The sequence below is a fragment of the Pleurodeles waltl genome, chromosome 2_2, assembly GCF_031143425.1.
Source record: "Pleurodeles waltl isolate 20211129_DDA chromosome 2_2, aPleWal1.hap1.20221129, whole genome shotgun sequence".
Lineage (NCBI taxonomy): Eukaryota > Metazoa > Chordata > Amphibia > Caudata > Salamandridae > Pleurodeles > Pleurodeles waltl.
Genome location: NC_090439.1, coordinates 578,362,823 through 578,385,268, shown reverse-complemented (window position 1 = coordinate 578,385,268; position 22,446 = coordinate 578,362,823). Strand labels below are relative to the sequence as shown.

The 22,446-nt window shown below is 41.6% G+C and overlaps 1 protein-coding gene across 2 annotated transcripts in view; it reads left to right on the top strand.

The window, feature by feature from the left end:
* Positions 1 to 22,446, top strand: part of LOC138282476 (maternal DNA replication licensing factor mcm3-like) — a 315,678-nt gene that overhangs the window by 204,307 nt on the left and 88,925 nt on the right. For both annotated transcript variants that reach the window (XM_069220088.1, XM_069220089.1), the window contains one exon: positions 13 to 221. In XM_069220088.1, coding sequence (XP_069076189.1) covers positions 13 to 221 — 209 coding nt within the window. The remainder of the gene's footprint in view (positions 1 to 12; positions 222 to 22,446) is intronic.

Genomic DNA, 22,446 nt, shown 5'->3' with positions numbered 1-22,446 from the left:
TGTATTATTTAGGGGAACGAAGATTGGAAGCTGGTGCTATGGTTTTGGCGGATAGAGGTGTGGTCTGCATTGATGAGTTTGACAAAATGTCTGATATGGACCGAACAGCTATTCATGAAGTAATGGAACAAGGCCGTGTCAGCATATCAAAAGCAGGAATCCAGGCAAGGCTGAATGCCCGCTGCAGTGTATTAGCTGCTGCCAACCCTGTATATGGAAGGGTACGTATATCAAACATTGGGATTCGTAATTAAAAAAAAAAATTATGATACACATGCTAGTAAACACTAAATATGTATGCTAAATTGTGTGGACAGTCAATTGGGGGTAGTTTCTAAATTGTTGAATGGTCATTGTACCTTAAGGAGTGCAACACCCAACTCCACTGGTTACTAACCTATGTAAGTGGTGGGGCGGAACATCAGAATTTCAATGAGTGAGCAAAGGGAGAAAATGGGCAGGGCTTACAGTCTTCAGCAGATGCTCAATCACCTATGAGGAAATATTTAGAGAAGGAAATATTGGCATTCTGACATTCATCCTAACCTGTTTCAGACTGAGGTCCATTGTAACCCAGTTTTTCTTACAAATGTTTGTTGAATTTGCTTTGATTCTAGAAACAACTTTAGCATTGAACATGCATGCCTATATATGGCCCCAGAAAAGATGAAAATTGAGAGAACAAAACATCTGGACTGCTGATGTGTACCATTGACAGGACAATTTATAAACCAGATTCTCTTTAATTCCTACAGATCGTTGTTGACAGTTTGATTCATAAATTGCTTTATGCGTCTTTTGTGAGCCCAATAGTGAGTCTAAATTTCATGTTAACCTACCCAATGCTTCATAAGCTAAATTACAATAGTTTAATTTGTGGAGTTCTTATACAGATAATGTATAAAACCATTAAACAATTTCAACTGCATAATGGCCCTCTCAAAGAGTAGTTGTTCCCTGTGTATCACTAAACACCTAAATAGCAGTGATGCCTTATCAGGGACCATCTCCTAGTTTGACCTTTTACCTGTAGAGAATGATGGTTCGCCTGACAGAGATCTGTTTATTTGGGACAGTAATCCATCGTACCTTTTACCCTTGCAGTGCATGAGAGTAACCAGGTGGGACCCATCTATGCATCTAACATTTATTCATTTTAGACTACATGAACTCACTGTGAAACTTTACCTGCTTGGCTTTTCACCTCTGGAGGGCTCAAGAGCATCCCTGGTGTTTTCTCTGCCTTATTACAATTCGATTTCATACCACTTTTACTCTGTTTTGGAAAGTTTCACTTCTGCTCGAGCACTTAAAGTATGATCTAAATGAGGCAAACACATCTTTTCACCCTAACTAAGGGGTAAGATCAGCAATCCAATCAATCAATATTTAAATATACAGTATGACCAATTTGGCCACACAAGGAAAACACAAGTCGGGAATAAAGCCTAAGGGTTTTATCACAAACTCACTCAGGTTAATGTAGACATTTCTCAGGACAAGACAATAAAGATACAAAATTACCATCAGATGTCCTAGGCACTGGAAAAACCAAAGCTGAATTAACATCCAACGGACTAAACATTCTATAAATGCAATACAGAACATAAGCACCGGAACTTGATGATCAGAAAATAAACTATGATTTCTTCTAAGCATTTTTATAGATCTCAATCATCTAATTAGTTCTCTAAACAATGGGAATCCCTGGAAGGTACAAAGTTCCCAATTTTTCCTGTGCTGGGTTACAAAACATGGGGACAAAAAGTTAAAAGGAAATAAAGGACAAAAAAAATTGGAAAAACATCTGGGGCAAAATAAAGCTAACTGAGGTTGGCAAAAAACTAAGTAGAAAGGGAAAGTGTCTGCATTTCAGAAGCTTGGTCAAGAATCTTCTCATTGGGTCAGAAAGAATTCCAAGTCTTTTCTCAGCAAGCATTCGGAATATGAGGGGAAAGGGCGAAGAAGTCTGTACCTCTGTCTGAATGAAGAGTCCTCTAATGTCTAAATCAAACTGGAGAACGGTAAATTAAAGTTTACAGTGAACAATGATTTGTTCATTAATCACACCAAATGGATTGGAAGCTTTAATAGTCCAATCATAGCACATCATGGCACAGGCATCTGCAAAATCGGGACAAATTCCCAGGAAGGACTATCTTGGGAAGGCATCCATCTTTGCTCTACCGTATGCCTCAATGTACTGACTTCAAGGTTACTTTCTTAGGCTCACTGTGTGTAAAACAATAGGACATCTATTTCCAAATGAACATTCTATGGGAACGACATCTGTAAAGAAATTAAACGTTAGCAAAAGAAAACATTCTGCAAATTCTGTGGCCTAGCAAATCAATTTGGATAAACTAAAGGAAATGGAATTAACATGACACATTTATTCAAATTGGGTAAAACACATATAATGATGTGAATGCAGTGCCATCATTAATTACAGTAATATCAAAAGCAAAATAACCTGTTAATACATGACAACTATAATGGGGAAGTACAGTTTTTGACATTAACATATGACCTTTAAACTTATTCGTAAGGAAACGCATTATATTCCCGTGAAAATGATTCCTTAACACCATAGGGAAACACATGGAATCAAATTAAATGATTATACTTAAATTTAAGGGGCTATACCACATACGTCAAAACATTAAAGGTGAATGCCCTTTAACATGGGTTTTCAGTGCACCACTTTACAGTTAACTTGTTAGAACTTTAAACAATACATTGTACATATGGTCACATATCAAATGGTCACAGATCATTGTGACATCAAAGGTAACTGCCAAATCTCAACTGCTCCAGCACCCCACCCCTTTTGTGAATCAAACCACCACATGAGATCACAATCTCATATCAATGACACAGATCAAAATCTCTGAGGTCGTACTAGGTGAGATCCTCAGGACTCCTCTAACTGCTTAATGTTGATTTAATAGATCACAGTGCTCTCACCTTCCCCCCCCCCCCCCCCCCCCCACTCTCTGCTCTCTTCACTTTTATTTTCTTGTACAGATTGAAAGACCAGAACACAACTAAGATATACAAAGCTAATGTTCTGTTATAGTTCTTTCTAAAGTGCACATAGACCCAAAGGTATCTTGGCCCTAGCTCTTCTGAAGCCTGGTAGGACGTGCTCATTAGGCCTGAGAACGGAGGTTTTTAGAGCTTTCCTAAAAGGGAGCAAGGTATCAATTGATTTGATCTGAATTAGTAGAAAATTCCAAGCTTTGTAAGCTGATGTCTCAAAGCTTCTTCCTCCCCACAAGCAGTCTGAATCTTGCAACAGCGACATTTCTAAAAGTGGAGGAATATAGTGTCCTAGGTGTGCACCAACAGATTTTCTTTTTGTGTAATCTGGCCCAATTCTATGAAGGACCTTGACAGTGATACAGAGTGCCTCAAATGTATTTCTGTCTGACTGTCATCCAGTGCAATTGTTTTAGTGCATTAGAAGCTGACAAATGTTGGTATTCCAAGCAACAGATGTGCCACTGCATTTTGTAGACTTTGCAGTTTGTTCGGATGTTTCTTTTGCATATTTATGTAAAGACCATTACAGTAGTCAGTTCTTGACAGGACCAATAAGCTTTCTGTAGATAAGCAAAGGATTTGCTGCAAAATGATCTTCAAAGTTTTAAGGGTGTAGAAAAAAACAGACTTGTCCGCATTTACTTGAGCCCCAAAGTTCAGTTTGTCTGCCTGTATTCCTAGGTTGCAAACTTTACTAACTGGGGCTGGAAGGGTAACCAGTTCCTGCGGCCAAGAAGAAGGGGACCAAAACGCTTTGTCAGCAAGGGACTCAAGATACTGCCAAAAATTCCACTACCTAGCTTTCCAAACCACTTTTGAACTGCTGAAACACAACTCCCTATTGCTGCCCAGGCATCTGTTGCCTCTAACTCCTTCAGATTCTCTTTCAGTTCAGTCTGATTCATAGTGTACTTTCTCAGCTCCTTACTGTTATCTGGTATGAAAGTTCAATATTATTGAACTTTCAGTATCTTGCAAACTCTGCCCTCTTTCACAAGAAGGATATCAAAAGCAAGACTATTTTGCAAAACTATTGATCTTGCAGCAACCATTTCAGTGTCCACTAATAAGAAGGCACCTGCTGTACCTGTAGACAACGTATCTACATATTTGACAACTTTCTTATCTTTAGATCATTCAGTATCACTCCTACAGATGGAATCATTGCTATCTCCAACTATCTCTGATGCACTGGCACCTCTCTTGATTCGGGAGTTTGACTTCTCATCCCACATGGGATCATCAAAGTGTTTCACATAATAGATCTTTACAAACACTATTTGTAAATACCATGCACCATAACATCCTTTTGGCAATCTAAAATAAGCTTTATTTCCAAAAATGAAATAAACTCTTGGAATTGCTGGAGCTTGTCCATTTGCCAAATATGTCCAACTACTCTAATATTTAAATACACGTCTGCACTCACTTGTCCCTCCAAATTTTGTGTCGGTTTTCAGCAGGTCTATATACACATCATGTCCCTACATGTTATGTTGCCAATCTAAAGTCAAAGTAGCTTGATTTTCTACTTCTGAGTGGGCTTCTTCACCTTCCCTAATTAAATACAATTACTGCTTTATCTACTTTTGTTTTCATCGCTATTTTTCTATCCTCAACTTGTCCTAAAAAATAAAAATTCTACTGGGGTTAGAACACAGGTCAAATTATCTCTATGGGCATAAAATGTTCCATATGTTAAGGTAGGCTCAAAGAACCCTCCTATTTTCTATCCTTTGGCAACTTTATTCCGGTGTTTCTAAAAAGACAAGATTGTAATTAGAATAATAATACTGAAAATGTTCTTGTTCATACAAAAGGCTCATCAACAAACTAAGTGAAATACCATATGTCAGTGGAAGACTGATATGTAATTCCCCCACTAACTGTTGCAGGCAATTGTGTAAACACATAGAAGTTGTTAGCATCCATTGTATCAACATATTCATAAAGCAATTTGTAATAAGCATTTGAACAAAGATTTCCTGAGCTGTCTACATGTAGCTCCTCATCTAGTGTATGCATTCAATTATCCATAGGCATTGTGGAGCTAGGGGCACACATTGATCTAATGTGTCCTGTTCTATAAGGTGTAGGTAAGCTTAATCTGATAAGCAGTGCAATAATTAAAATAATTGTCACAGCTAACACTCCTGTGCATGTGTATCTAAGTTTTGTACTGTTTTAGTGAGCTTCATGAGTTCAGACCGGTAATCAAAAATTAAAAGTAAAAATGCAAAAAATATAAATGGCAGCAGCAGAAATAGCAACTGTCTTTCAGTATTTGTTGTGAACAAAGCAAATAGGAAGCAAAGTTTAAAAAAAAAAAAATAATAAAGTTGCAAAAATCTTTTTTTCTATAAGGTCCATTGATTGCCTCTAACAAACCTTCAAACGTCTCTAATTTGTAGTTCAAAATCACTAATCGCATCCAAGTTGCAGTGTCTGTCTGTCAACGGGCAAAGAAATTTCAAAGTTCAGCTCCGCCACAAGAAAGAATTCAAGAATGTTCAATTAGATACATATTGTTGAAACAAAAGGTTGCAAACTCCTTCTCCCAGTCATATGCTACAAAATATATCCATTCAAGTGCTGTATACTTTTGACAAAGTACTCTCCTCCTCTTTGATCTTTGAGCTACCGGTCATCTGGTATCACTGTCACTCTGACCAGACTCTTCAGCTTCTTCTGTATATTTGCACTACTTGCACAGTTTGTTCACTTGCCCACTGCTCACCATGCACAAATTTTTGCTACAGCACTTGGTCCTTTAGCAGCATCTGAGCTTTGCACGGTCAACTGTTTGTCTCAACCCTTCCGTACCAACCACTAATGTTGACTCACTTAGGACTCCGCCCCCCCCTCCAAAAAAAAACCCTACAATTGTGCTGTTTAAGTTACTTGCTCATCCACAGCAGCTTGACTAACCTGCTCTTTGTCTCACTGTAACCAGCCCTACAGGGGCAGGTGCTGTTTCATCAAGGGGACCTGGAACTTTGCAAGTGTGTGCCGCATGAATCCAGATAGGGAGACCAGTACACTTCACATCTGTTATCACCAGCACTACCAGGTGTTCCCAACTTTCACAGAGGTTCTAAGCAGGACTTCCGGATGAGTTTTTGAAAATAAGTCACCTGGACACAGATCACCTTCTGTGGCTGCAGTGTAGCTTCTACAACCTGGTGAGACACAGAATGAACCACATCAGTCGGTCCTTTTCAGAAATAGTGTACCATGTCATCTGTAATGTTCACAAGTGCATTTGGGGACACTGCTTGTAACCTCATGGCAAGGCCTGTGATTATTTCATGGGGCAATAATCTTGTTTTCCTGTCTGGAGTACTGATCAAACTCATCAAAACAAGAGGTAATGCATCAGGCTATTTCATTGAGGTGGAAGCACAAATGTTTGCTAGTTGGGACTTCAGAATTCCATTAAAGTGCTCCACAAACCCAGAAGCTTCTGGCACATAACTGCATTGGAGTCTTTGCTCAACTTGTAATGCCGCACACAGTTATTTTAAAACTTCGCTATTGAAGTGGGTCTCTTGGTCTGACTCTAGAGAAGTTGGGAATCTGATCCTTGGAATTAACTCCCTAAGCAACAGTTTTGCTACTTTAAAACTGTAATTTCTCCTAGTCGGGTAAGCTTCAACACCACAAGAGAAAACACACAACAGTGAAGACTTTGCAGTCTATTGCACATGGGCAGCTCAATAAAATTGAGCTGCAGTCTGTTGAAGGGTCCACCTGATTGTCCTATGTGACTCAGTATAACTGCTGTTCTTCCTCTGACACTTCCTACTACAGTTTTCTAACTTCTTCCCAGCTATCTATAGCAATTAACAGGAGATTGTAATTTCTCTTTCCTTTGTTTCAATACTCTCCATTAAATGCAGTACAGTTCAGAACACAGTACCTTGCCACTTCATTGGCACAACTATCACAGAGAGTAACTTTATTCAGTGGCTTTGCAGAGTGCTGAACACGTCATGATTGAAATTTGGGCAGGCAACTGTAATGCATTCAATAAATTATAAACCTTTTCTCCATTACATATAGGTGAACCAGAAGCAGTCATAAAACCTCTCTGGGACCATAACTGGCCAAAGTCATGAGCGATGCCAAAGCCATACTGACTATCAGTGAAAACGGTCACCTTCAGCTGTTCACAAACATAGTAGGCTCTTGTAAGAGCAAGTAATTCAGCTACTTTGGCAGAAAAGGTTCCTTGAAGCGAGGAGGCTTCGACCACTTCTGTGACAGTACAAACTGCATAAGCAGTTCAAAGGTTTCCATCCATTCTCTCAAACAGGAGCCAAAAACAAAAATAACAATCAGATTCAGGAGATGGAATACCTTGAATATCAGGTGTTGGCTTGGTACATAGTTTGACATCTACACAGTTATGCTCAATCTCATCAGTACAGTCAACCTTTTTCTTATTAACAGATGCAGCAACAAATTTGCAGGGTTAAGAGTAATAATTTCAGTGTAATATGTGGGGCAGCCAGTATGACCTCATAACGGGTGAGACTAGCACTAGTCATATGCTGAGTTTTGGTACGGGTTAAAAAACTTTCCACTGAGTAGGGCACAAATAATTCAGAGGGTGACCCATGGCAATGCTGTCCACTCTGCTCTAAGTGGATACTGGTGGCAGCAACTGCTTTAAGACAGCTTGGCAACGCCGAAGCTACAGAATCAAGAGTGGCAGACAAATATTCCACTGACCTGTTTGTGTTTCCATGCAACTGAGTCAAACAGAGAGCATATCCTTTCCTCCCACAGCAGTACAAAGTAAAACATTTATTGTAATCGGGCATTTCCAGAGCAGGGGCAGAACCAGGATTTTCTCTCAGCTCTGTGAAGACATGTATGCAGTTGTCATCCAAAGGCACCAGATCAAACATCTTTGTGCGTCTGCTGCTGTAAAGGCTTGGCCAAAAAAGAAAAGTTTGGAATCCACTGGCAACAGTAGCCAACCATTTCCGAAAACATCCTGACTTCTTTGAGTCTTTGGGGGGATTCATTTTCAGAGTTGCTGATATTCTTTCTTGTGACACCTTCCTTTCACCTTTCTCAATATGGTGTCCTAAGTACAAGACTTCTTTCTTACAGTAATGCTGTTTAGTCAGGGAAACTGTCCATTCTCAGCTAATTTGTTCAACAGGGCAAATCTAACTCTCCTGCAAGCTTTTTGACTATTTGATGCTACTACCAGATCATCTATATACTGAATCATGACTGGTAGGGCATTTTTAGTGACTTTTTTTTTCTTTTTTTCCCCTCTTTTCAAGATCTGGGTGAAAATTGAGGAGCTCTCGGTATGCCCTTGTGGAACTCTGCACCATGCTGGAACACGACTGCTATGCAACAGCATGGAGAAAGATGCATGACACAGGTCAAACACAGTGAACCACTCAGTTTCACATGGAATTTGAAATAAAATAATTGTTGGATTCCGTACCACGCTGCAAAACGGAACAATTTCATTTATCTTTCTAAGGTCCTGGACTATGCTATATTTTCCATTGGGCTTCCGCATCCCCATAGTGGGGGTAATTCCTCAATCAATCGCAATATTTATAGAGTGCACTACGTACCCATTAGGGTTTCAAGGCGCTGGGGGGGGGGGGGGGGGTTGCTGCTACTGGTCGAAGAGCCAGGTCTTGAGGAGTCTCCTGAAGGTGAGAAGGTCCTGGGTCTGTCGCAGGGCGGTCGCAAGGGCGTTCCAGGTCTTGGCGGCGAGATGGGAGAAGGATCTGCCGCCGGAGGTCTTGCGATGGAAGCGGGGAACTATGGCGAGGGTGAGGTTGGCAGAGCGGAGTTGGCGGGAGGGGACGTAGAAGTTGTCTGTTGTTCAGGTAGACTGGTCCGGCGTTGTGGAGTGCCTTGTGTGCGTGGGTGAGGAGTTTGAAGGTGATCCTTTTGTCCACGGGGAGCCAGTGTAGGTCTTTCAGGTGGTGGGTGATGGGGCATCGGCGGGGTACGTCGAGGAACAGTCGGGCGGAGGCGTTTTGGATGCGTTGTAGGCGTCGGATGTCTTTTGCTGGGATGCCTGTGTAGAGTGCGTTGCCTTAGTCTAGTCTACTGCTGACGAGGGCCTGGGTCACCGTTTTTCTGGTATCCGTCGGGATCCATTTGTAGATTCTGCGGAGCATGCAGAGGGTGTTGTAGCAGGAGGAGGACACGGCATTGACCTGCTTGGACATGGTGAGGGCGGAGTCGAGGACGAAGCCCAGGTTGCGTGCGTGGTTGGTTGGTGTTGGAGGGGGGCCCAGCGCGGTGGGCCACCAGGAGTCGTCCCAGGCCGAAGGGGTACGTCCGAGGATGAGTACCTCAGTCTTGTCGGAATTCAACTTCAGGCAGCTTTTTCTCATCCATTCGGCGATGGACTTCATTCCCTCTTGGAGGTTGGTTTTGGCTGTGAGTGGGTCTTTGGTAAGGGAGAGGATGAGCTGGGTGTCGTCGGCGTAGGAGAGAATGTTGAGGTTGTGCGAGGGGGGCCATGTAGATGTTGAACAGCGTCGGGCTTGGGGAGGAGCCTTGGGGTACGCCGCAGATGATGTTGGTGGCTTCGGAAGGGATGGAGTCGGACTCTCTGGGTTCTGCCGGAGAGGAAGGAGGAGATCCAGTTGAGGGCTTTCTCTTGTATTCCCGCTTCGTGGAGGCGTGTTAGTAGGGTGTGGTGGCAAACAGTGTCGAAGGCTGCGGAGAGGTCCAGGAGGATGAGGGCCGAAGTTTTGCCGTTGTCCATTTGCTGTCTGATGTGGTCTGTGGCGGCGAGGAGAGCAGTCTCGGTGCTGTGGTTGCATCTGAAACCGGACTGGGAGGGGTCCAGGATGGAGTTGTCCTAGAAGTTGTGGGTGAGTTGAGTGTTGACGATCTTCTCGATGACCTTTGCTGGGAAGGGGAGGAGGGAGATCGGCCGGAAGTTTTTGAGGTCGTTTGGGGTCTGCCTTGGGTTTTTTGAGGAGAGCGTGGATTTCGGCGTGTTTCCAGCTTTCCGGGAAGGTTGCGGTTTCGAATGATAAGTTGATGATCTTTCGAAGTTGGGGGGCGATGGTGGAGTCGGCTTTGTTGTAGACGTGGTGGGGGCATGGGTCTGAAGGGGATCCTGAGTGGATGGAGTTCATGATCTTGCAAGTTTCAGAGTCATCTACGTGGGTCCAGGAGGTCAGGCGGTTGGTGTAGATGGAGCTGTCGGGGTGGGGTCTGGCGGAGGCGTGGTGTTGAGGCTGTCGTGGATGTCGGCAATCTTCTGATAGAAGGAGGACAGGGCGTCGCAGAGTTCTTGGGAGGGGGGGGATGTCGTTGGCGCTGGGGTTGGATAACTTTCACGATGCAGAAGAGTTCTTTGCTGTCGTGTGCGTTGTTGTTCAGGCGTTCTGTGAAGTGGGAACATTTGGTGAGTCGGATTAGCTGGTGGTGCTTGTGGGTGGCTTCCTTGTGGGCTGTCAGGCTGTCTGGTGTGCGTTCGAGGAGCCATTTCTTCTTTAGTTTCTGGCAGGTGCGTTTGGAGGTGATGAGTTCGTCTGTGAACCAGGCAGCTTTTTTTCTTTCCTTGGTTGTCGGTGGGTCTTTTGAGAGGTGCAAGGGTGTTGGCGCAGTCGCTGATCCACTGTCATAGGTTGAGAGTGGCGGTGTCTGGGTTGGTGGGGTCGGTAGGTGGGTTCTGGGCGAGGGTGCTGGTCAGTTGGTCTTCGATGTCTTTGCTCCAGCGGCGGTGGGGTGGTAGTTGGGTGCGGTGGTGTTCGATGTGCTTCTTGAATGCGAAGTGGATGCAGTGGTGGTCGTTGGTGGATCCAGTGGAGTTCGTTGGTGTGGCTGAAGGTGACGTGGTTGCTTGCAGAGAAGATCGGGTCGAGCATGTGGCCGGCGATGTGGGTGGGTGTGTTGACCAGTTGTTTGAGGCCGAGGTTGGAGAGGTTGTCGATCAGGGCTGTGGTGTTTGCGTAGTTGTTGTTCTCCAGGTGGAAATTGAGGCCTCCAAGGAGGATGTAATCCGTGGAGGCGAGGGCGTGGGTGCTAGTGAGGTTGACGATTGAGTCGCTGAAGGGAGCTCGTGGTCCTGGGGGGCGGTAGATGAGAGTTCCCCCTGAGAGTAGTGTTGGGGTCACTTGTTTCGTGTGTCCTTTTTATGTTGCTGTGTTGTTGGATACACAGCATTCAGCTCCAAATTATCTTGACAGGCTCCACTCTTTGGAGACCTGTCTACTTTCCTGAAAAGTCCCAGACTTTCGGAGACATGGTATTTTCAAATCTGTGGGTAAATCTTTATAGGTCGATGTGGGGTACAGTGTGACACTTGGGTTTGATTTACAAATTTAAATGCTGCTTCCTTATCATCCAAATTAATTTCATTTCCTCTTGGGGCACAGAAAATTAAGCAGTTCAGCTTGCACAGCAAAGGTGTCCAAGCAAACCTGCGGGACTCTAATCACACACCACAAATTGGTGCTAGTTTTCAAATGAACCTATTTATAGAGGGACATCTTGGGTCATAGGATTAGACAATTGCTGATTTAAGACTCCTACAACTTGAAAAATCTTTCCTGATAGGGGCAGGTTTGGTACTTCTGCTGTTCTAATAGATTGAGTAGCACCAGCGTCGACTAAAAAGGACACATTGTGACCATTCACATCAGCATAGGAACCACACTGATCTACTTGCAAAAATGCACTGAGCATGCATTCTCCTCCTCCTTTCAGACACAGTAATTGGAAAATGTCTGAAAATTCCTCATCACTCAAATCAAGCCAAGGAAACTTACATTTGATCAGGAAACATTTTACTGTTGTTGGGGCATCGGGCTTGTGGAACTTGCATTTGCTGTCTTTGGGACACCTTTGAATTTTACATTCTGGATCTCTGTACTCTGCATTTGAACCTGGGGAATTCCCTGCGTTTGCACAAACCTGTCATTCTGCATCTGATTATTTAAAGTGCTCTTTAAATCTTTAAAGTCGTCACACCAACACCTACATTCTGAGCTGCAGAAACATCACATCCTCTACCTTGCTGCTGATAACCATGATTTCCTTGCATCATCTAAGCTCCCTCTTGATGTATTCCCTGCAAACTGTGGATTCTGATTTCTCTGTGCAACCTTCAGTTGCATCACCATTAATTTCGCTTTCAACTTTTTCTGGTTTTAAATCGAATCATCTTTGCAATACTTTGCGTATAATAGGATAATCAATCGGTTTGTTCAAGCAACAAATCAAATGCTGCTAAATCATGGTATTTTTTTCTAGCTTCAATCCCTGAACAAATTTGAACACAAAATGACCAAGGTCTTTCGCCCTTTTTCAGTACCTCTAAAATGCTTGAAAACCTGCAACAATCTCTCATATTAGGAATGTAGTGACTCCTTACATTCCTGAGACATTCTATCAATTTGCAGCCAATCAATATCTTTGGGGAACACCTTGCCTTTTTAAAAGTCAATCACTTTCTGATACTTTTTCATTCACTTTAGTTGGTGCATGTGTCACTGGATCTCTTGGAGGTTCTCTCTAAAGCCAATCAACAGTGATTCTACATTCAGTTCACAAGTCACTCGGAGCTGCAATTTCAAACTGTGTATTCAAATCTTCCCACAAACATTTGGAAAATATCACAAGTCGCTCAGCCTGCCTATACCATTCAGCAGGTTTCTCTCTCAATTTCGGGAAATCATTTGTTAATGACAAAATATCAATTCACCTCCAAGGTACATGAACATATCCTCCACCCGGAACTTCTTTCATGGGAAGCATCTTTGTTTTCGTCACTCTGACCTGCTCCAGCCAGAAGCAGTTCTGATCTCACGTTCCTCTGATTTCTTTGCCCTTTGTCCTTCCTACTTATCTAATGCACTTCTTTTCTGGATGTAATGAATGAATTCTCTAATCTGCAGTTTCATTCCCGGAGTTCTCATGTTTATGATATCCTTGTAACTAAATGCTAATTGATAACTCTATGGGCTAATTCAGCTAGTCTTTCATAAGCTTGTCCTGCACGTTTTGTAATATCTTTGCATATGAACCCAGTTCGTACTCTCTGTAAGTGTCTAACTGAGCTGTATTTATAGTTCCCAGTATCCTCTCATATAATTCTAATTTGTGAGGACCTCTATTGGTCTTCCTCTTCCTGGGGACTGTGCTGACTTTCCACTGCAATTTGTTCCTCCTGTTGCGCCTTCAGGACTTAAATTATTCAGCTATTCATTTAATTCCTGGGCATTAAAACCTCACAAAAGTGTTGGAGGATTCAGTAGTACTTCTCGTCTTGTAGGTTTCAAGTTTGCCTGATCTAGGGTATATGCAATAGACATGTCTTCTTCCAGAGTGTAAAAGGGTAATCTGCTATTCAGGGTACTACAACCAATGTTCACAGTATGTTGTGATTTAGGCACAAAATATGGTTGAGATCACTGAGGAACTCTTGCATCAGGAGTAAATCCTGTCTGAATTGTCATAGGGGTTGGGTCTGAAGTGCAGGTAGAGGGTCAGTTGTCTTGGAAGTGAAGTAATTCTTTATATTACTGAACCACTTGGGAAAACAAATCCTTGAGCATTTGTCAATGCAAGACCATGTGTAATAACTGGTATCTGGGGCATTCAAAACATTCTAATTATTTTCAACATTTAATGCATGTACATTGGTCCCTTTCATAGCTGGACCTATTGATACTGAAACTGTTAGTGCAACTGGATTAACATAATTCATTTGATTCTGTAGAACTGCCATCCCTAAACTGTCTTGTTAATTGCGTATTGAAACCTTGCCCTATCTGATTTGACTTAAGTTTGTTCTGGCTGATTCAAATTTAGGCTCTGTACTGTCTGACTACGTTTCTGTACAATGGTTGAAGTAGGTACATAAAAAGTCTCAATTCTCAATGTCTCACCTGACATTCTGGTCTCCTCAGAATTGTATGGAGGTGGATGATTTTAACAGTATCTGATTTATAAAATCATCATTCGAATCACTCTCGTAAGTTTCAGCTTTTGTCTGTCTCTGCTGTCTGCTCTGCTTTTTCTGTCTTTTCTCTTTGGTTTAGTGCTTTCTCCCTCCTCTGTTATAACCATGCAGGATACAATATAGTTCCCTCTATAATGTCTGTTCTCCAAGCTGTTTGCTGATTATCCCATCTTGCCTCTGCAACTGTTCTTATTGCTTTTTTCATTCTGCCTTCATACTTCATTCTGTCTATAATGAGCTATGTGTTCCCAAATATTAAGCGCTGGGAGGTGGTCTCCTCTCATAAGTCGCCTCAAATTTTCGATGTCTCAAATTGAATGTTTTGTAGCAGAGAAATGCTAATACACCATCTTTCTCAGTAATCTTAAGCCACTGTTCAAGCTACAAACATGCATAATAACCCACTTCAGCAGCACATAATGACCTAGAGTAACCTTTGGGTGGAGTCTATTCCCTCTCTAACAGGGACAAATACATCACCTTACAGCAATCTTTTCAATGTTTTAAAAAACTTCATTTTCAATCAATTTCAATGAATCACAATTTAAGTTTTGTTCACAATCTGAAGAAATAATTGGGGGAACAGTTACTCCCAATGTTAATAACCAATTGCATTGCAACACTCTGATGTGCTCCACCAGTACCTGCACGGCGTCACACTAACTGAACTATTCCAGCACGACGGTGTGACATCAGTTTCACTCCTTGAAGCTGTTCACCCTCCTTTACAATTTCTTTTACGCAATTACTCTTTCATGCAAACCTAACACAAAATATTGTGAGCAAAATGCAACAACTCTCTCTGCTCACTAAAGGATCAGGTAATCAAACACTTCAAAAGCAGTATGGAGATGCACTTTCCGACCTATGTTTTCACAATTACACAAGGAGTGAGACTCGACCAGTGGATCTTCCTTTGAGTCCCTCCATGTGCACTCAGGATTCACTAGTATCAGCCACCTATGCTCACACCAGTAATACTACTGGTACTGTCAATGACATTTCACAACCAGCACCTCACACTATAGACAATAAATTAACCAAGTGTTGTACACTTGTGTGTTATCCCGGTTATCCAGGATCTTAGGCCATGACAGGCCCGTTAACCAACACAAAGTTAGAAAGTGCCACATTCAGACAAAAACTTTGAAAAACTCAGCGAAACACTTCACACCATCACACTTCACATCATCACACTTCACATCACTCTTTTGGAAATGCAATGTAAGCATAAACCCTATTAATTCTCATACATCGGCTGCAAAGGAATAACGCAGGAACTCATGTAATCATGTGATCTTCCAAACAAATCATGGGATCAGAATTTGGGTTGGGTTTGAATAATCTCAAAATAGGACTAGAGTTTCTTAACTCCATGCCTAATTATTCTCACCCCCCTCATGGGAGAAACTAGCCTCTCCTATCAGGTTTGCTGGAGTATTTCAGGTATGCTCTAAACGAGGTCAAAGGATTTTTTCACCGTAGCTAAGGGGGTAAGAGAAAATCAACTAAACAAAACAATCAACATTTAAACTTTACAGTATAACCAATTTAGGCACATAAGGAAAACGCAAGTCTGCAATAAAGTTAAAGGAATTTTACAGGTATAGACAGATGTATAAAGATACAAATTTACCATTGAATGTCCTGTGCGCTGGCACAACTAAAGCTTAATTAACATCCAACAGACTAAACATTCGATAAGTGCAATACTTAACATAAGCACCAGAACGTGATGCTCTAAAAATAATGATCATTTCTTCTAAGCAGTTGCATAAAACTCAATCACCTAATAAGTTCCCCAAACAATGGGGATTTCTTGAAGATCCAAAGGTACCAATTTCTCCTGTGCTGGGCTACAAAACATGGGGACAAAAGGTAAAAGGGAAATAAAGGACAAATCTGGGGCAAAATGAAGCTAAGGTTGGCAAAAAGTATGTAAAAAGGGAAGTTATCATTTCAGAAGCTCATTCAAGAGTCTAGTCATTGGGTCAGAAATAATTCTACATCTTCTCTCAGCAAGCATTAGGAAAGGTGAGGGGCAAAAAGGTCTGTACCTCTTAAAGTCCAAGGATTTGTCCATTAATTACACAACATAGATCAGAAAGTGTAATAGTCCAATCAGAGCACATTATGTGACAGGAATCTGCAAAATTGGGACTAATTCTCAGGAGCATCATGGGAAGTCACCCATATTTGATCTCATGTATGTCTTTGCAACAAGTTAGAATGTCCATGTTCTCAGTTTCTCAATGGCTCTCAATGCGTAAAACAATAGGGCATCTAGTTCCAAACTAACATTTTGTCGACTGCCATAAAGAAATGACACATTAGCAAAGAAAACCACTTTCTTATGTTCTGCAGAGTTTGGTGCCTTGCAGACTAATAAAGAAAATGGAATTTGCATGGCTCATTTATTCATATTAGGTAAAACAAATATAATGGTGTAAACTCAGCCATTAATAAATCTGGTCAGTATTCATGTTATAGTAACTGCAAAAGCAAATGAATTTAATGCATGGCAGTTATAATACAAAACTACAATTTTCAACATTAACTTGACGTTTAAACATGTTAAGAAAATTATCATTTCTGTGAAAACTATTCCTTAACACCATAGGGAAACACATGGAATCCAATTAAATGAGTGTACTTCAATTTATGGTACTATACCACATACATCAAAACATTAGTCTTCAGTGAAGGCACTCTATGTATTGGTTTTCAGTGCACCACTTTACAGTTAACTCATTAGAACTTCAAACAATATAATGCAAATATGGACATATATAGATGATCATTGTGGCGTCAGAATTTGACAGACAAATATCAGCTGCATTACTTCCATAAAATTTTGCTGCACCGGGAGCCAGAACAGCTGTTCATTGCCCATTCGTCTACACTTTTTCTCAGCGTTCTTCCACTTATTTTTGATTGGCTTTCAACTTCATTTTATGATATTTTTACTTTGTGAAGGTTGGATAACGTTCCCGTTTCGGGAGGCTGAAGTTCTATGCAGATGCACAAACATACACGAGGTACAAAAGTGACAGCAAAGCAAGTCCCATGCATGTCAATTCACATACAAAGAACTTCACCTGCACACATGCATTTAGGATCTCAGTTTATTATTTACCTAGAGGAGTGCTATTAGGTGGGTCTCCCTTAGATATCTGGGAAGTCTGAAGGCTTTCCTCATCTCAAACCTCAGTCCCAACTCTCTAAATACACAAACTGCACTTTTCTGCTTGGCTGGCTATATCTCATTGACCAAGACGTATAGTTTTTGTATGTTTTCCTGTTATTATGTCAGAAGCTGTGCAAAGCATAGCTGTGCACAGTTGAAATGACATGGGGATTTTTTTTTGAGAAATTCCTAAATGCCGTAGTTGGTAAGTACCACTAGCATTCTGCTGCCAGCACCATGACTGGGATGATGCAGCTTATTTTGTATCAGATATGCTCTTGTGCTGTTGAAGGGACATATGTGCCTATTTTTTCCAAACCATTGGCCAGTGGAATGCCAACCAGTGAATGCTTTTGACCCGGAAGCAAGGCACAATGTGACTCTCAAAGAATCAAACTTAACTTTTTAGTGCCAGCAATTAAGGCCTGCATTTTGAAGGCAGGATTGCTATGTAGATCTGCAATTCATTTTCCACTCTCCAGAAGCCAATATCTGTGTTTCTTGGGCACAATCATAATTAAATTAAAACTGTGTGAAAGAAGACTTTAAGGAGCTGCCCTTCGACCAGTTTCCCTTTGTATTGGACTGTTGGAGTTTCTCTTGCCATTCCAATGACTGCTATCTGCTATGACAACTGGTAGTGATCTCTTTGGGGGAGGGACGTTTATCTATTGGACACTATTGTTAACTGGGGACTGTTGCCAGTCATATTTTCAGAAACCGCTTCCTCTCTGTAGCATGAACTTTTAAAGGGCTAAGTCTGGCCTGATCACTCTAGTATTCCTCATTTGCCCATGGAATTTCATAGTCTCTTCTGTTATCCTAACAGTTAGCTTTCTGTGGTTGGAAATAGGATATATCCTCCCTAGTCTCTCCCTTTCCTCCTCTGCCTGCTAATCCTGTTTTGATTGAGGAGAAGCACTGGAACATCCATTATCTTTTGGCAGTAGGCAGTCTGACATCAGTGTGTCTGAACCTGACTTGGCAAGGGTTAGTCATCTGGGTAAAGTGAAGTTTTTGATCAGCCCCTAAAAGTGTTGGTTCCTGCTTTCAATTATGCTTCACGAGACCACTCAGTTTTCCTACATGTATGTCCCCTGATGCTCTCCTGCTTAGGAGTCTCCCTTTTTTACAAATTCCTTTTTAATCCCTCCCTTATCCTGGCAGTCTCTTTGCATATGATTTGTAACTTAGTGCCTTTAACTAGGACTTGGTTAGCCATAAAGGTACTAAAATGCCTTTAGTTTTATTTAATGCAATTCTATAACATTTATAGTGTGTTAAGGGGTTGATTTCTGCCATAGAACCAACCAGAATACGTGCTCCTCTTATCGATTGTTTTTTTTTTTTTTTTTTTTTTTTTTGTTATTTTTCTTTTTTTTTTTTATTTTTTACGTGCATTAAGAATACGAATGTTGATAAATGCAGACTTAGATTGAGTAAAAGGCTTTATGAATTGTGGAAAAAAGGTGTGCAGGCGTTTGGATTGGTTGGAATGTAGGAGGTGAGCTATGAGAACGTATAGAATATTTGAAGGACCTGGATTAGGGATTTCCCACGTGGATTCCCAGCATGTGACTATTATCTGGCCGAGCCCTTCCGACATTTTGTTATGATTGACAACTGATCTTCGGCTATTAGTGGTCAGATGTCAGCATAAATAAGGGCCCTGGCGTGATAAAATGTCAGTTTGGGGGGAAAAAAGTGACCTGGAATTTACTTAAACACTTTGAACACCCTTGCAGTTTTCTTTGTGGTACATATAAATGTTTTTGGTATAGCGTACAGAAGCTTGGGGTGTCATATTTGAACTCTATTTGAGCTACATAGTTCTCATGGTAGCTCAGGGCAATATATACTGAGCTTCAGATTTATAGTCTGACCAGGGATGTTGAAGCCGTTTTAGGAAGTCATCAAGTGTGGTTGTGAGTCTAGTTTGAGAAGTTTATTCAGTACATTAATTATCACCATGCAGCCTAGTTTAGGAGGCCATGGGTAAATGAGCCAAAAGTGGTCTAGACTTGAACTCTACCTAGATTAGGGCAAATATAGTTGAGGAACATAGCGAACTGTCTGCATTCAATATAGAGACTAATCTTTTCTTTGATATATTCTAGCTCAGATGTAGTAGTTTCCTTGGCCTTGAGACTTTTAACGTGAAGCACATATGTTCCAAACTTGGCAATTAAACTTGCATCCTTAGACTTCTTAAGCTGCCATAGTGATGTTGATCTACCTGCCTCATCTGAATATGCAGCTCAAGTTTCATTTGAAAAGTGCCACTGGATCTAACTTAATACCAGTACTAGATTAAACACACGCCCTGATTATGGCTTTTAGCAATGACCTAAATGTGACTTGGCATAGTATAAATCTATTTTACCATACCTATGCTTTAACATTGGCAATGGTTGGTGTTGGACCTGACCGCCTTAGGGTGGTCTCCCCCAAACGTTTTGCCTGTTTGCCTCACATTTTTGCTGATTTCTTTTGTTGGCCTTAGGACTCGGAGCACCTTATCACTGCTGGCCAGTGCTAAAGTGCATGTGCTTTCTCCCCTCACATTCACAATTGATATATCTAACTTACTTATATGTGTCCTTAGTAGAGTGCAGTACATGTGCCGGGGGCCTATAAATTAAATACTACTAACGGGACTGCGGCACTGCTTGTGCCACCTAGTCAAGTAGTCCTTAAACAGGTTTCGGGCCTGCCATTGTAGAGCCTTTATATGCATTTACACTGCCATGTCGACATGGCATTTAAAACCACTTGCCAAGCCTTAAACTCCTCTTTTGTTACATACGTCACCCGTAATGTAGCCGTAGGGCAAGGAGCTATGTAATTAAAAGGCAGGATTTATACTTTTAAGTTTTAAATGTGATGGCAATGAAAAGTGCCAAAAGCTGTTTTTTACTACTGTGAGGCCTACCCCTTTTATTGGGCAACATTGGTGATTTCTTGTTACATTTAATAAGCTGTAATTCCTGATTGAGATGGTGTAGACCTTTCATGTTTAGTACCCATGTAGTTGTAATGTCCAATTTTCTTTAATGGTACAATCTGATTTAGTCTCAAAATTTTGAAAATGCCACTTTTAGAAAGTAGGCATTTTCCTGCTCTTAACCCTGTGTGCCTGTAGCCTGTCTCCATTACACGTCTGGGCTGAGATAACAGCTGGTTTCTTGCATTCCCTCTATGCAGCTTCACACAAAGGAAGGGGAGGTGTGACTGAGTGTTCCTCTGCATGTTGATGGGTCATCCTGGCAGGATGGGAAGGAGCAGCTGACACACCTGAACAGGCAGTGTCCTGCTCTCTCACAAAGGACTCCCTAACCCCTTGTAGTGAGCCAGGAGCCAGAGCAGGAAGAAAGGACCCATGTGCACTTCAGACACACTTCTTTGAAGTGTCATCCACTTCAAAAGCACAGCTGGAAATAAGTACTAGACCTCTGACCCTACCACCTCAGTACGCTACTGGCCCTGTGAAGACCCCTGCCAGGGCAGACTGCTCTGCTGCTCCAAGGGCTGCCAGTCTGGACTGCTGCTCTTGAACTGATTTTCTGCTCTTCTTCCCTGCTGAGGCAGGACTGGTCTCATCTCACTTTAACCCAGAGGGACTCCAAGGGCTTGTTGTCTTGCCTCCTGTTCTTCTGCACTGCAGTCTCAGCAACACAAGGCAGCATCTCTGCTTTGCTTGCTGCAAGTCTTTCCCTGCCAAGTGATTGCCAATCCAGTCCTGGGCCCTTGAAAGTGGGTGTAAAGTGCTGTGTTGGTCAGAACCTGCGTTTCAATGCCTACTACGAGATTGGGATCGACCCATCATTGTACCAGTGCATTGCACTCATCACCAGCTCAAACGTTGATTAACCCGGCACATCTCATTGGGAACTGCCACACTTAGAACTGGTGCTTCACTCAACGGAACAGATGTATCACTGTAGTTCTTTGGTGAAATCCAGCTCAACACTCCAACTGAGCGGGGATCATCGATGCATCTCTAAGTGCGACAAGGATTAAGGTACCGATTCTCAGTAGACCCTGCATGGGTCCTGTAGCCGGCCTGCCCTTCATCACAAGTGACTTGAACTCTTGACTTTGTCCCTGCCTGGTATGATCAGATACTCCAAAAAAATGCTTATTGCTTCGAAGTGCTATTTTCACACTTACTCTTTAATACAAAATTCTGATCTTCTATTTATTGGATGTTTGTCATCTTGGTCTTGTTTTATTCATAAAAATGTAATCTATTTTTCTAATTTGGTGTGGAGACTTTTGTGGTGATTTCACTGTTAGTGTTGCCCACATACATTACACATTGCCTCTTAAGTTAAGCCTGCCTCCTCTGTGCCAAACTACCAGAGGGTGAACACACGTATACGTTTAGTGTGTATCTGACTTAACCTGACTAAGATTGTGGTTCTTGCTTGGACAGGGTGCATACCTGTGCCAACTAGAGACCCAATTTCTAACAGTCTTAATTGTTTTATTTTTTTAGTGGAATGCCAATTTTAAGGAAGCATCTATAGCAATGTATTTCACCATCAAATGCTGAGAAGTGTATACCAACCTTTGACCACACCTAATCTAAATTTCTGGGTCTACATTTTGGGGTACCTGTGAATTTTCAACATTAACACCTCTACATGGAGTGGCCACTTACGCTTGACTCTTGGAGGATGGCTAGGATGTAAATGAAGCATTTTCCAAGGTAGCATGAATGATCTGTAATACATTACTGTGATTAGGGCAAAGAAATGAGTTTGACTTTTTTTCTGATAGGAATGAGTACACATGCATTCAGAAACTCCATCTTTGAGCATATGTAAATTCCAGCGGTTACATTACTGGCACCTGAGAGCATGAAGCTGGTTTTCGATGGAAGTCCCAGGATTTGAAACCCCTTGCTTTTTTTTATTAATTTACTTTTGTAAAGGGTTAGCACAGCTACCTGTCATTTTTTAAACTTTAAATGTGTTTCTTCCGTTACTCATTTTATTCACCTTTAAATATTTTTTGATACATGCTGACGCCTCTCTGAGGGGCTAAATTAAAGTGAAACTAACATTGTGATAGTGCTGATTAAATGCTAAATTCATTTACCCAGCGTACCCTTAACTCACAATTTCTTGTGGATGGTTCGTTGTAAGTATTTATTATTTTATGGTTATTGTGGTAGATGATCATGCAAGGCGCCCTAGTTAACGACCTGCAGTGAACATATTATATGCAATATGCTTAC